Below are 14,422 nucleotides of genomic sequence, written 5' to 3' on the forward strand. Positions count from 1 at the left end.
ACCCTCTGAGGCCATATGCTCTAATCCTAAAACATGACCAGTAATTGGTGGACACCATTTGACATCTCTGACTTTCAAGTAAGGGCAAGAGAAATCAGAACAGAAACTGTTCCATTGGAGTAAAAGGCAGAAGTCCCATATAGGCCACAGTGTGAAGGTGCACTGTTGCAGGGATTCTGCACATACACAGAACAGAAAAATGGGACCTCGGTGTATAGGGGCTAAGCCTTCTCACCACCTTAGCGTCCACAAACCCGGGACCGACTAGCTATCATGTCTCACTCGCTCTCTTACTCACAAATGGAGAAACGAATGATTAGACACCCCAGAACACAACACTCCCGTATCTCTCAGGAATCACGGTAACAAGGCACACCTTTTCGCTCACATTCTTGTACTTGTCCACCAAAAGATCTGACAGAAACACGAAAATAGTTGGAAATATTAATTTTAACTAACTTGTTCTAAAATGCAGTATACGAGCCACCACCAGCAGTAAAATGCATAATCCCAATACAGTTAGCATTACAGCAAGGCCATATATCATAAAGGGAGGTATCATTTTATAAAGGCAGTAGATAAAGGACTATAAGGCCTAACAACCCTCCACTTGGCAAGCAGGAGTATTATTATATAAAATAAGATCTCTGAGCTTTGTCAGCAGACGCAACGATTATAAAGCAAGGAGAAGGTGCGGGTAGCGCCATAAGAAGCTAGAATGATGTTGATATGAATAAGTAAAACGTTGCCGAATTTTAAAACTAGTGGAACTTGTGTCACGATGCCCCTGACGAAGGGTTTACCCCGAAATGCATTGGGTGATTTTTAATAAAACGTCGTGACATAAGGAAACATTTAATTTTCCTGTGTGCTTTTTGAAATAACCAAGAACAATGACGAAAATGAGTATAATAAATCGATGGAGTTAAGAAATGGACGTAAAAATATGGAGAAACAGTGGAATAATTGAAGAAGAAAAAATAAAACTTGATTTATTGGATTCATATATGGCAAATTTGGCTCTGCAGCTCGAAAGGGACCAGAACAATGGCCCCTACGTGTTTTTTCTTTGTCAGCAGACCCCATACCACAGGCCATAGATCGTATTTCTACATCACAGGTGTGGGTTGCTTTCCTCCCTGGAAAGGTTCCTCTCCAAGTGTGTGTTGCCTAAACATGCATCCTCATAATATCAAAGTACGATCCTCCAGCAGAAACAGCTGCATTGGTATGTTTTGTCTAATTGCTAAGGCCTGACCAGAACAGAATAACAAGAATCAGTGTTTATCAACCTTGCTCACTATGTTAAGGCTAAACTTCAGGAATGGGCAGAGAATGAGCACAGCAGAGAGTTCTCATGTGAAAGACATAAACAGAGTAGTGCAAAATAAAGACATGCAGTGTTGTGCGCAAAAGCAGCATCATGGCTACAGGGTTCATGCTAACTTAAAGATGTCAATAATGTCTCTAGTAACCACGTGACAGCACCTCTCACATGGGAGACGTTAAAAACATTTTTATTTAATATCACATCCGCACCAGTTGTATCTTGTTGGGAAGTGGTTTATTAGTAGTGATAAGTATGGACCTATCACTAGTAATAAGGTCACAAACAAAATAAAAGATTCAGTCAAGGTTTCAATAAATCATTCCCTTGCTCAACCCTTGGTAGCTGCCAAGGAGCAGGCAGGGTTAACTTAGGTAGACATGTGAGTAAAGCATTTATAAACATAAATTGTGTGTGGTAAGACACCACACACAATAAAAATCCAACCCCAATTTATACAAATTTTTTATATTTTTATGAACAAATAGACACCACAACAACTTAAATATCCACTGTACGCACTCTAGGATGGGGACTTCTTGGTGGAGATGATGCAGGTGAGTACAGTTAACTTATAACTTGCAGGGAGTCCATTTGAAACAAGGAAACAAGGAAACGTTCCTTGCGATGAAGTTCATTGTGTGCAGCAGGTGCAGTCCTTTAGAGTCCACTCCTTTGGGGTGCAGGCCAGGGTTCCAGGAGGACAGTTGTTCTTCTCCTTGCAGTTTCAGGGAGCTGATCTGAGGAGTTATGCAGTTCTCCCATATTTATTCTCAGTTTCTGGGAGTAAAGCAGGGTGGCACCCCTGACCAGTGGCATGCTGGATGCCACCCAGGTGTATGACCACTACCTCCAAAGTACGGCATATTCTTGTCCTTTTCTCTCAAAATCAAACATGGAGAAAGTATGTCCTATGGGGTGAGATCTGGCTAAGACAACCCACTGGTGTGGGTAAGTTTCACTAACACATCCTTTCCACCTTCCTGACTAATCTAATTACTGAGGCCCCTGAGTGGTGGGTGTGGAGTATGTGGGGGTCAACCTGTGCTGGTCCCACACGTTCACTCTCCCTTTGAATACAAGTTTGGCTCCCCCTACCCTTTTCCAGTCCTTTGGCTTCTGCAGCTAAAGTGCTCCACCCATAGTAAATCCATTGTCCACTCTGATAGGACACTTCACACCTCATCAAGCAGCTCTGGTTCAGCCTGGAATAGGCTGGTCAATCAGGCGAGGGCAGCTGGAAAGCTGGATTTTGGCTCACAGAAAAGGAAGTTTAATAACATATTTTCTGTACTAGGTAATATAAATCCAATAGTGGCAAGTTGCTGGATTTATCTTAACTATTATTTAGATACCTGGATGTATATTTTTAGGTGGCTCCTGTCAATATTTATACCTAAATACAAATATCTCTATGTTAGCTTGTGGAGCCATTCACTACAATGGGTAAAACAGTATTGGTAGTTTTCCCTCACCATGGCTTATATAAAATATTTTATAAGATCCCTGCTTACCGTTACAAGGTACTCTATCCCTGGGTCACCTAGGGGAGCCCTCAGGGGTGACTTATATGTAAAAATAAGGTGGTTTGAGGCTTTGAAAGTACCTTTAATTCCAAAGTCGAATTTGCATACAATTAACATTTTAAAGCAGACTGCAAGCCAGGGCTGGCTTTTAAAATGACAGCAAGCAACACAACACTGCGGGAGCCCGCGCGTCTTTTAAAAAAAAATAACCGCAAATTTGATGATAAAAATACTTTTTTTACCCCAGAGGGGTGACTGTGGGACCTCCCTCCCTCCATATCTGGGGTGGTCAGGGTGTTCCTGCCCTGCCCCCTTTTCATTCTTTTTTACTTATTATGTGGCACTCAGCTTCAAGCTGACTGCCAACACTTACTGGTTGAAGTGTTGGCAGCTAATCAAATATTGTTAGGATCCACTGCAAGGACTAGCGTCCTCAGATATCTGTATTTCTAAAACTTTAATATCTCTGAAAGTACTGAATGGATTTACACCATATCACAAAAATATCTCTTTCTGGTCCAACATCTAGCATTCTGCCAAATTTGGTGTAATTCTGTTCAGCAGTTCGGGCTGTAGTTGTGTTAAAAAAATGAACAATCCCCTTTGACATAACATGGGGAAAATGTGTTTTGGGAACCCCTTTTTTCTTGGCCCCTGCTTGACAGTTCATCCTGAAACGTTCAAAACCAGAGAAATTAGCCCATTATATATAGTTGATCTAACTATAACTCGCGCCCCGGCAATGCACTGCTGATGATGTCACATTTTACATCACTCATGACATGGTTATTACTCATGACATCAGTGATGACATCCAAATGACATCACTGATGAGATCACTGATTACACCATCCACTTAATATCCGATGCACCTCCTCACACCCATATATAACTTTTCATACACCTACTCTAAAATACAAACTACCATTCTCGAAACCATAGACACACCAAATCCAATTAGTACATACCCACTCACTGATTCATAGGTCTACACAACACACATCCAGTCACCCATACAGTCACTCATACCCGCAGTTACTCATCAATATAGCCACTGATATATACACCTATACAAATACCACCACTCACCCATAGACTTATACACCTAGTCAGTCACCCAAAGAATCAATCACACTGTGATTTACTCATTATTCAGTTATACACACACCACCTCACTTATTCATACAAATACTAACGCATACTTACTCTCTTCTACAATCACTGACACAAGCACACACTCATCCATACAGCCACTCTCACAATCACTCACTCTCACACATATACTCCAACAATCACATATACTGCCTTTCACATATGTAGTTACTTACACATGTACCACTGAGACATCCATTCACTCACCATCACAGCCTTACACACACTCACCCACCCATACAACCCCTCACAGATGCACTCATGAACCCATACACCCAGTGAATCACACACTCACACATCCATGCAGGGAGTCACACACCCCACACTCACCCACACAGACAGTCATGTAGGTACTCACCAATCCATTCAGCCACTTACACACCAACTGAAAGACTGATACAAACATTCACACAGATTAGTCACTAACCCATGCATTCACTAAGACATGTTTAATCACTCACCTATACAGTCAATTACGCACCTACTGAATCATCCATTCAGACTGCATATACCCACTCAATCTTCAATACACCTTGGCGTGTATATAAATGAAACTTTTTTAAAAAATTCAGTTACTGGATGATGTCATCCGTGATGTCATTTGAGATGTCATCAGTGATGTCATCTGTGATGTCACTGACCAAGTAATGAGTGATGTAATAGGTGACGTCATCAGTAGTGCATTGCGGGGGCACTAGTTATAGTTAGTTCAACTAACTATAACGGTCAAATTTCTCTGGTTTTGTACATGTGAAATGTCCAACTAACTCCAATGTTCCTGAAACCTGTATTTTCAGTGAATTTCCAATTTTTTTTTAAAATTATATATATATATATATATATATATTCACTGAAAAAACCATAGGTTAGAGACCATATATAGTTAGCTGGACATTTTATTGATATAAAACCAATGAAATTCCATATATAGTTAGTTGCACTAACTATATATTTCGCGCATCCGCAATCCAATGCTGATGATGTCACATATTACATCATTCATGACATGGTCAGTGACATCACTGATGACATCTCAAATGACATCACTGATGACATATCAATAAAATGTCCAGCTAACTATATATGGTCTCTAACCTATGGTTTTTTCAGTGAATTTTCAAGGTTTTGTAAATGCAAATTCCTAACTATATATGGTCTATAACCTATGGTTTTTTCAGTGAATTTCATTGGTTTTTGAAAAGCTAATATCTATAGCTGTAAAATATATTCTTTATTACGTGACGTATCACGTAGCCACGTGAGACACCTCATGACACGTCGCATAACCGTGACGTATCGGCTCTGCAGCGCAAACAAAACCCGTAACGTAAGCGCGCCGGAGCACGCTTACAGATATATATATTTTTTTTAACCTTAATTAGACAAAATCCACACGTGCACATATCTTGAGGCCTTGCAAAGGCAGATCAAACAAACAGTCCCTACAATTTTGCCAAGTTTGGTGGAAATCTATTCCCTTAAATTTTTTTTTACTGTTTCTCTTGGTTTTCCCCTTGTTACGCTTACCGGGACGCTACCCGGTACGCGAACCGGACGCTCCAAAAACACAAGATGGCGGACTCCCGTTACGCTGCCGGTTCGCGTACCGGGAAGCGCCTCTACCGCGAAAAATTGCAAACATTTTTTTATTTTTTTTTGCCCCGCGGGGCACTTTAATATCCCCCTCATCAATCCTAGGGGGTCAGGAGGGGTCTACCTTGCCCCCTTTCCTTCATTTCCCCCTTCGTTTTTCACCACATCTTGTCTCTCGATCCTACCGAGAGACAAGATGGCGGCCGCTCTGGACTGTTTAGAATGTTGACAGACACCGGAGAGCCAATCAGCTTTGCTTCGCGAAGTTCCGTTACGCGTCCGGTACGCGAACCGGGGCGCTAACCGGAGCGCTGTCACAGATATATATATTTTTTAAAACGGTAATTTCTCAAAATCCACTGGAGCACATATATTGAGACATAGCAAAGGCACGTCGGGCAAACCATATCTACAATTTTGCCAAGTTTCGTGTAAATCCATTCAGCCGTTCGAGCTAAAAGTGAGTCCAACCGCCCTATGGAAAAATGAATGGGAAAAACGCGTTTTGGGACCCCCCTTTTTTCTCGGCCCCCCCTTGACGAACCCCCCCAAATTTTCAGGGGCTGCTCAGAAACAAAATGTGCCATTTTCCTGAAATTTCAGCCAATTCCGTCCACAAACGCCAAAGTTATTCGACATAGAATTTTCAGAAATGCCATAGGAAAAAAATCCTAACTATATATACCTACTGGCTGTCGCCAGTAGGTAATATATATATATATATATATATATATATATATATATATATATATATATATATATATATATATATCGTGAAACAAATGCCCTTGAGCTCACAGAGGGCACACTACGCTGTCCTCACCATCCGGTTTATGCGCCTCACAGCTGCTTGCTTTCCATGTCTCCCTTCATTACTGCCATGCCCGACGCGTTTCGAGGCCAACTACGCCTCTTAATCATGGGCTGTTGCATTCAATCAGAGAAGGCTCACCGTTTCAATTTCCAATACTTTCATTTATTGAAAAACCGCCCCCAGTGGGCGTGGCGCACAGGTGATGCTCAAAGCATGATGGTATCTGTGGTCCTAGGAACGGTGAGATTCTAAAACACCTTTGGTAGGTTCTGAGTTTGAATGTCCAATTAACACAGTTATTTCCTTGAGTAGGATCGGGTTTTTGGAAAGCGGGCAGAGTTTAATTGCAGAACAGCATTCTTCACAGAAGGAAATAGTTTCTTTCCGAAGCCTTCCCGTTGTCAGCTCGCGCAGCCTTCAGGAAGTGGTGCGCGTAGTGTGCCCTCTGTGAGCTCAAGGGCATTTGTTTCACGATATATATATATATATATATATATATATATATATATATATATATATATATATATATATATACTGACCCTTTCAGGCATAGACTGCCGCTGAAATTGTGAAATAAAGAAGTAGAGAACTCTGGTTAGTTTCCAGGTTAAGGTGGGGAGCAACTTGTATATAGAGCACAAGCAACACTCTGAATGTTTTCAGCATAGGATTAGCTAGTGCCATCCATGCTGGGGCTATAAAATAACAAAAGCATTTTACCACTTCAGGCACAGTATTACAGCTTTGGATTAGTAAAATACCATCCAAGCCAACCTGGAATGAATAAAAGCAAACCCTGACATATGTTTTGCTGTCATTACAGCTGTTCATGGAGGTTTAACTATGTCCAGACACAAGGGAACAACCAGTATAAGTCAAAACAATACCCTTTCAGGCTTAGAGTGCTGCATAAATTGTGCAAAAAAGAAGCAGCGAACTCTGGGAAGTTCCCAATATTAGATGAAGAGCAGCTCCTATACAGAATAACCTACAACACCAGCGACACTCTAAATTTCCTCACCTCAAATGTAATGAAAGCGAAACGCGTGGCTGCGCGCCCCCCCTCCCGAAGCATGGTTAGGGGGCCGTCTGGTCCGCCTTCCCAAGCCTCTTTAGGCCGTGGAGACCCCATTCCCCAAGGCTGTGTATTTTTTTAAGGGGAGGAGGGCCATGTGGACCCCCATCTCCCGGGATCACTTATTTAGTTCCCACATGGCCCCCTCCCTGGGCCAATTTCGTTCCTGGGGCCCCATCTCCCAGTGTCCGGAGTGATTTTACGGGGAGGAAGGCACCCTGACACCCTCCCTGGGCTTGTTATGGCCCCAGTGAGCCAATCCCCAGGGCCCAGTGTAATTTTCAGAGGTAGGGGCACATGGCCCCCCTCCCCGGGCTGATTTGTGCCCCGGGGACCTCAATGCCCTGGGGCTTTCATTTGTAAAAATATGGGTGCCAGGTGCAAACCTAGGGCACCTACCCTACTTTTGTTGGGGCCACGGGAAACCCCAAGGACTTCTTGGCCCCAGCTGGCTCCCCACATGCAGCGGGAGCCGGCATTGCTCCTGGCCACAGGGAGCTTTGCAGCAGGTGACGGCATTGCTCCTGCCTGCAGGTAGCAGCTACTAATGCTGCTCCCTTTGAGCAGGAGCAATATTTTGTTATGGTTCCCTACCCGCTTTAGAGCAGGCAGGCAAACAGATCAAAAGTCCTCCCCCAGGCCACGGGAGCATTTTCAAAGTTTCCACCCACTGGGAGCAGATTTGGTGTTTGCTCCCACTTGTGAGAGTTTTTAAAAGGTTTCAACCAAACGAGAGCAAACTAAGGTTTCCCTGCCCGCACCGCTGCCCGTAAGAAAACATCAATTTCCCGGGTGAGGTCTCCCTAGGATATAACATCTGAGATGGCCCTAGGGACTTGAGTCACTGGGGCCATTATTTGCTTATAGGAGGGGGGGCGCATGGCCCCCTCCCTTGATGTAATTGGCCCTGCGGGTGAACTCCCAGGGGCCTGTCATAGCTCAGAGAGGGCGGCCCCTCCCCTTGTTTAATGATTTTGCCCCGGGGTGTGCTCCCTGGGGCCCGTGGTGGCTTGGAGAAGGGGTCTGCATGACCCCCCTCCCCATAAATAATATTGTCAACCCCTGGGATAGGCTCTCAGGGGTCTGTGGATAGCTCGTGGAGGGGTGGACAGAGTCCACTCCCCTTTATGAATACAGCCCTGGGGGTGGGCTCCATGAGGCTTATAGTTAGAAAATGCAGCCCAGAAACCATTTTTATCTTTTTGAGTCTCAGGGGATCGCAGCATTTTTTGCTGATTTCTTTTTCTTTTTGGCTCTGAGGTGTCCCTCTGGGTTCCCCCTTTGGGGCCTAGGGGATTAGGGTATCTCCACACTATCCCTGTATATATATATATATATATATATATATATATATATATATATATATATATATATATATATATATATATATATATATATATATATATATTGTTTTAGGTTCAGGACAGGGGACGAAGTCCCCAAGTCCTATAATGGCTGCCAGGAACATTTTTAACTCTTCCTGGCAGCCAATGTGATTGTTCGCTCCCACAGGAGTCTGACTCCCATGGCAGCAGATGGCCTAAGGGAAATAAAGTTCCCTGGGCCAATCAGGATGCTCCATTTTTCAATCAGTGCTCCAGTGAAAATCTCTGGAGCCTCTTGTCCAGATATCCAAATATATTTGACCCTTTATTTCTCAAAATCTACAGAGCAGATTTACACCAAATCACAAAAAGCACAATCTGCAGACCAGGATTCTATTTAGCAGTTTTTGTTGTAGCCCGTCTTAAAGAAATCTTTGGAAAATGCATGGACGTTTTGGGACCCCTTTTTTATCTTGGCCCCAACTTGGCGGATCACCCGGAAACTTTCCAGGAAGCAGCTGGGGTGACGAACTGAGTTTTTGGAAAGTTTTGTGAAGATTCGTCTAATGGGGCCAAAGTTACTGCCTTAAATACACGTACCTTTATTTGCATGTGTGGTACAGGCATTGTATTGTAAAGGCATTGCGTGGTAAAATATGTGTGGTAAAGGTATGTGTTGTGGAAGCATACTTGTTAAAGTCCTACAACTCTTGGCAGCAGCAACTTTTCAACCTTTTTCAGGTGACAACATGTGATAAAGGAAGTTTGTGAACACCCACAGACTGACATATTAGTGGGTATTCACAAATTTTCAAGGCATAACACACCTTTGATTCCTACTCTCGTACCCCTTGCACAGTATCAACTCTTGCATAATATTGTGCTGTCATGGAGTAATATTGCACTGGAATAAATTAACTTGCAAGTGCAAGGTATCATTTTGGGTACCCCGTTCACTCGGGAATCCAGCCATTTGCTCATAGTTCTATGTTGACCTAATTTTTTGTCTTGCACTCTTTCTCTTACTTTTTCTCTTTCTCTTGCTCTCTCTCTTTCTCCCTCTCAGAAAACCTGCACTGAGCTCATTGTCTCCCTTATGGGAAGAATATTTTGCTAGGCTTATATGCTGTGTTAGGGTAAATTGTAAAGGTGCTGAATTGAGAGCACAATGAGGTGCAATAAACAAACGTCTACTTATTTGTTTCAACTCCTAATATTCCAATTTTGTATCTGTTTTAGGAAAGACAATCACAAATAGCAACTTTGTACCTGCCACTCTATGGAATGCTCCTAGACAATTTGCCAGGGATTTTCCTGAAAGAGGTGTTCCCATTCAATATTAATACGTCAAACCAGGTAACATATGGGAATTATTTTATTGTCATTCATTTCTGGAATAAGCTCATTTAAGAGCAAACATGTTTGATTTACTTTTGAAAAATGAAATGGACAATGCTCATTCTAAAATGATTATAATCAGAGAAGTTGACTGTTTCTGTGGTCAATTACAGTAGCCTGTAATATTACAAGAAAAATAACTGAATACACTGTTCACTACTCCCTTAGTTTAAGGATTGGCACAACTGGACAAAAACTATTGGTTTTGTAGGCTCATGACAAATGTGAGGTATACTAATGGTTGTTTAAAGAATACTGCTTAACTTTGGTAACTTGTACAAGGGAGTTAGGTAATCTTCACATAAAATGAGCCAGGTGTTATAACTAAAAAAACATCCAATCTCAGGAGAAATTGTGTGATGGGATTTTGTGACACAAACTAGCTTATTAAAACACAGTTAAACAAATAAACATCTCAAATGTTGGCCCGCATGTTAGGAAAAAAGAGAATAATTTAGTAAGGATAATAAAGAAAATGGAAAAATAGACTAATAGTTAAACAAGTTAGGTGAATATAGAAAAAATTCAAAACAAAGACATTATTACCATAAATTAAAAAAATATATCCCCCTTGCACTGTAGGGTGGGAAAGCAGTTAAAGTTACAATTTTGAGATTACATTTATTAGGTTTTCTACCTTGGATTAAAAAAAACAATAGTCCTCAACAAAGTTGTTAAAAAACAAATGTTTATATGTACAAATTTCATAATGCTAAGTCTCTGTTTTTTCATATTATTTGGTTGTATATTTAGAAAATATGTTTTCATTTGTTTAAAATGTGCCATTTACATACTCAGTAGGGCCATTTAGAGTTTGACGGATTGAGAACTCTGCTATAAACCCACAGAGGTCCTGCACTAATGAATTTGTCGTCCCCCTGCACCATTTACAGGTGGGAAAACTGCTGGGAACCAAACGTCGGAGCTTTAGATGGCTCCACCATTGAAAAACCCTTGACTCAGCGATTTGTTGACCAGAGGACGACTGGGTCACAGTCTTAGCCATACCGTCCTATGTAGAGTGGAACAACTGTCATGGCTTTTAACTGACTGGGTCTACCATGTTGGGCATGGTGGGCCTAGGCAGGGAGAATAAAGATGCTGAGGGAGGTAACTCTCTGCATATCAGGATCATTGTTATTTTGGTTCTCAGAACTAAATCCCTAATGATAGGGATGGTATCTGAAAAGCAAAGTGAAATGCCACACAGACCAGAAACACATGGCACCCTCTCACCATTCCAGCAGTGCCTATAGTGGACCAGACATACCAGCACATGCACTGTAGGCACAGAGATTCATGCAAAGCAGGCTGAATCTCCATGAACATTTTAGAAAATACGGGGACCACTACAAACGATGTATTCACTACCGGTAGGGACTAACAACAATTATTTTGAAAAGGACACTAGTGAAAACTAATAGACCAAGTGCCAAAAAACCTAGGGGGTTCAACTATATTACTATTTATAGTGACATGTGAACATGATTAAACAAGACCAAACATGATTTATGTATCAAAATTACTCTTTTAGATTTATTTATCTTTTTTTCTTCTTCGTTTTTTTGGGATAAACAGTTAAAATTACACTTCAGTGAATAAATCAATACAAAACATATAATTTTACAACACCAAATTATATGACAGAAAAGGAAGGAGAAGAACCCAAATGACTTTGTTGTATTTGTGGGCTGATGAAGTTAGCAAAGCGGTAGATGAAAACTCAACGCGCGTTTCGGCTATTGCCTTCTTCAGGAGTCCGTCATTTGCAACAGGACAAAATAAACAATCAAGAAAAAGAAACGGAGACAATCGATGGTCAATCTTTGTAATAATTTCAGAGGTCTGATTTGTCTTCAACAGATATATATTAGCTCGCCGCTATGTCTTAACGTTCAACAATACGTTACGACAGATCCTCATTTGACATAATGCTGCGGATTTTATGGTCAGTTTATTTCCGGTTAGTTTGTACGGAAAGATTCAGAAGTCAAAATGCAAAAACAGGCATCGATCGCTGGGCTAGATAGTTACTGGTGGACTTCTGCAATGGATTATATGATATAGTCAGCATTAAGAGTTCAAACTTCAAAAATGATCCTTGCTAATGGACGCTGGCTTGCAGAGTATCGATCGAAAATATTACATCAGAGATGTTGGTGGCTTTTCTATTTATCTTTAGTTATGAATCTGGATATAACTTTAGCCATCCATGCCTTCAAATCTGGCCGCAACAGGATAATCTTATCCTGTTGCAGCCAGTGGCTGCGGTTACCAGACCTCCAGTTACGGACTCAGCCAATCATCTTTATAGAGTTACTATTCTCCACCATGATCATCGTCAGATTTGAAGGCATGGATGGCTAAAGTTATATACAGATTCATAACTAAAGATAAATAGAAAAGTCACCAACATCTCTGATGTAATATTTTCGATCGATACTCTGCAAGCCAGCGTCCATTAGCAAGGATCATTTTTGAAGTTTGAACTCTTAATGCTGACCATATCATATAAGCCATTGCAGAAGTCCACCAGTAACTATCTAGCCCAGCGATCAACGCCTGTTTTTGCATTTTGACTTCTGAATCTTTCCGTACAATCTAACCGGAAATAAACTGACCATAAAATCCACAGCATTATGTCAAATGAGGATCTGTCGTAACGTATTGTTGAAAGTTAAGACATAGCGGCGAGCTAATATATATCTGTTGAAGACAAATCAGACCTCTGAAATTATTACAAAGATTGACCATCGATTGTCTCCGTTTCGTTTTCTTGATTGTTTATTTTGTCCTGTTGCAAATGACGGACTCCTGAAGAAGGCAATAGCCGAAACGCGCGTTGAGTTTTCATCTACCGCTTTGCTAACTTCATCAGCCCACAAATACAACTAAGTCATTTGGGTTCTTCTCCTTCCTTTTCTGTCATATAATTTGGTGTTGTAAAATTATATGTTTTGTATTGATTTATTCACTGAAGTGTAATTTTAACTGTTTATCCAAACAAAACAAAGAAGAAAAAAAGATAAATAAATCTAAAAGAGTAATTTTGATACATAAATCATGTTTGGTCTCATTTAATCATGTTCACATGTCACTATAAATAGTAATATAGTTGAACCCCCTAGGTTTTTTGGCACTTGGTCTATTAGTTTTCCCTACTGTTCTTTTCAAAATAAATGAATCTCCATGAACAGCAGGGTAGTCTTCCACCATAGGTACAGGGACATGGATATCCGCCAACCTGATGGATTTGCTTATCGTTAGTGGTCTTAGCATATCTGCAGAGTTAAACGTTATATTCCTGAAGGGCATGTTTAGGCTAAGCAGGTCCAATTTTCATGGGTCATTAAGGAGGCTGCTTATTGTAGGCTATCCAGGTGGTGTGGTTCCAGAATATCACATAAAGGATCTGACATAAATATTAAGTAGAGAATAACATTTACAAACATTTTGCTTATTGGAACAACTAATAGCAGAGATGTGAAGAGCGGACCCAAGATGGCGGAGTGAGGGTCTGCTGTGAGCGGTTTGCCTAGAGGTTCCCTTCCCATCCCTTACGGAGTGACCTGGTGCGGTATCTATGACGTGCCAGCGATACCGAAGCTGACATACTTTTCATGCCGTAAGAGAGCGGAGAGCGGACAGCCGGCAACGTAAGGAAAAGAGAGAAAACATTACTTCAAAACGCTATGATCACCGAGGCACGGTTTTGATGTACCATCTTACCGCCACGGCTGAGCTTTTTCGGCGGACGGTCTACGGTCTGCTCAAGGAATCTGGGCTCGGCTGGTCGGGGCTATACTCCTGAATCGCGCGCACCTGGTGGACGAGAGGCATGTCTCCGAAAAGATTTCCGCGGACGACCCGTAACAGCAGGTTCCCAGCTGGAGCCGCGAGTGTAGCGGGAATTTTACCCCTCCTCCCAGCTACACGAGCGTCACAAAATGCACAAACGCCGCTGGCAACAGTAGTTTCACCCGTGGCCCCAGCGACCTTTGTCATCTCTGAAAACACTTCACGGGAGAATGTGTCTGCTACTGCTAAAGGAGCTGCAGAGAAAAAAGGCGGTGCAGAGAGAAAAAGCGAAAAGCTACAACTCCCACCTCTGATGAAATTACGACTGTCTCTGTGATGCCAGAACAGGAGGATTTGGACTCAAACCCCGAGATTCAGGTACAGAAACCCCCTAACTTACCCTCGGGCGCTCTC

The 14,422-nt window shown here is 41.8% G+C and overlaps 1 protein-coding gene across 7 annotated transcripts in view; it reads left to right on the forward strand.

Moving 5' to 3' along the window:
- The window catches only part of DOCK10 (dedicator of cytokinesis 10), a 1,735,912-nt gene that overhangs the window by 1,362,247 nt on the left and 359,243 nt on the right, over positions 1 to 14,422 (forward strand). For all 7 annotated transcript variants that reach the window (XM_078665953.1, XM_078665951.1, XM_078665949.1 and 4 more), the window contains exon 33: positions 10,052 to 10,168. In XM_078665953.1, coding sequence (XP_078522079.1) covers positions 10,052 to 10,168 — 117 coding nt within the window. The remainder of the gene's footprint in view (positions 1 to 10,051; positions 10,169 to 14,422) is intronic.

The sequence above is a fragment of the Lissotriton helveticus genome, chromosome 11 (genome assembly GCF_964261635.1).
Source record: "Lissotriton helveticus chromosome 11, aLisHel1.1, whole genome shotgun sequence".
Lineage (NCBI taxonomy): Eukaryota > Metazoa > Chordata > Amphibia > Caudata > Salamandridae > Lissotriton > Lissotriton helveticus.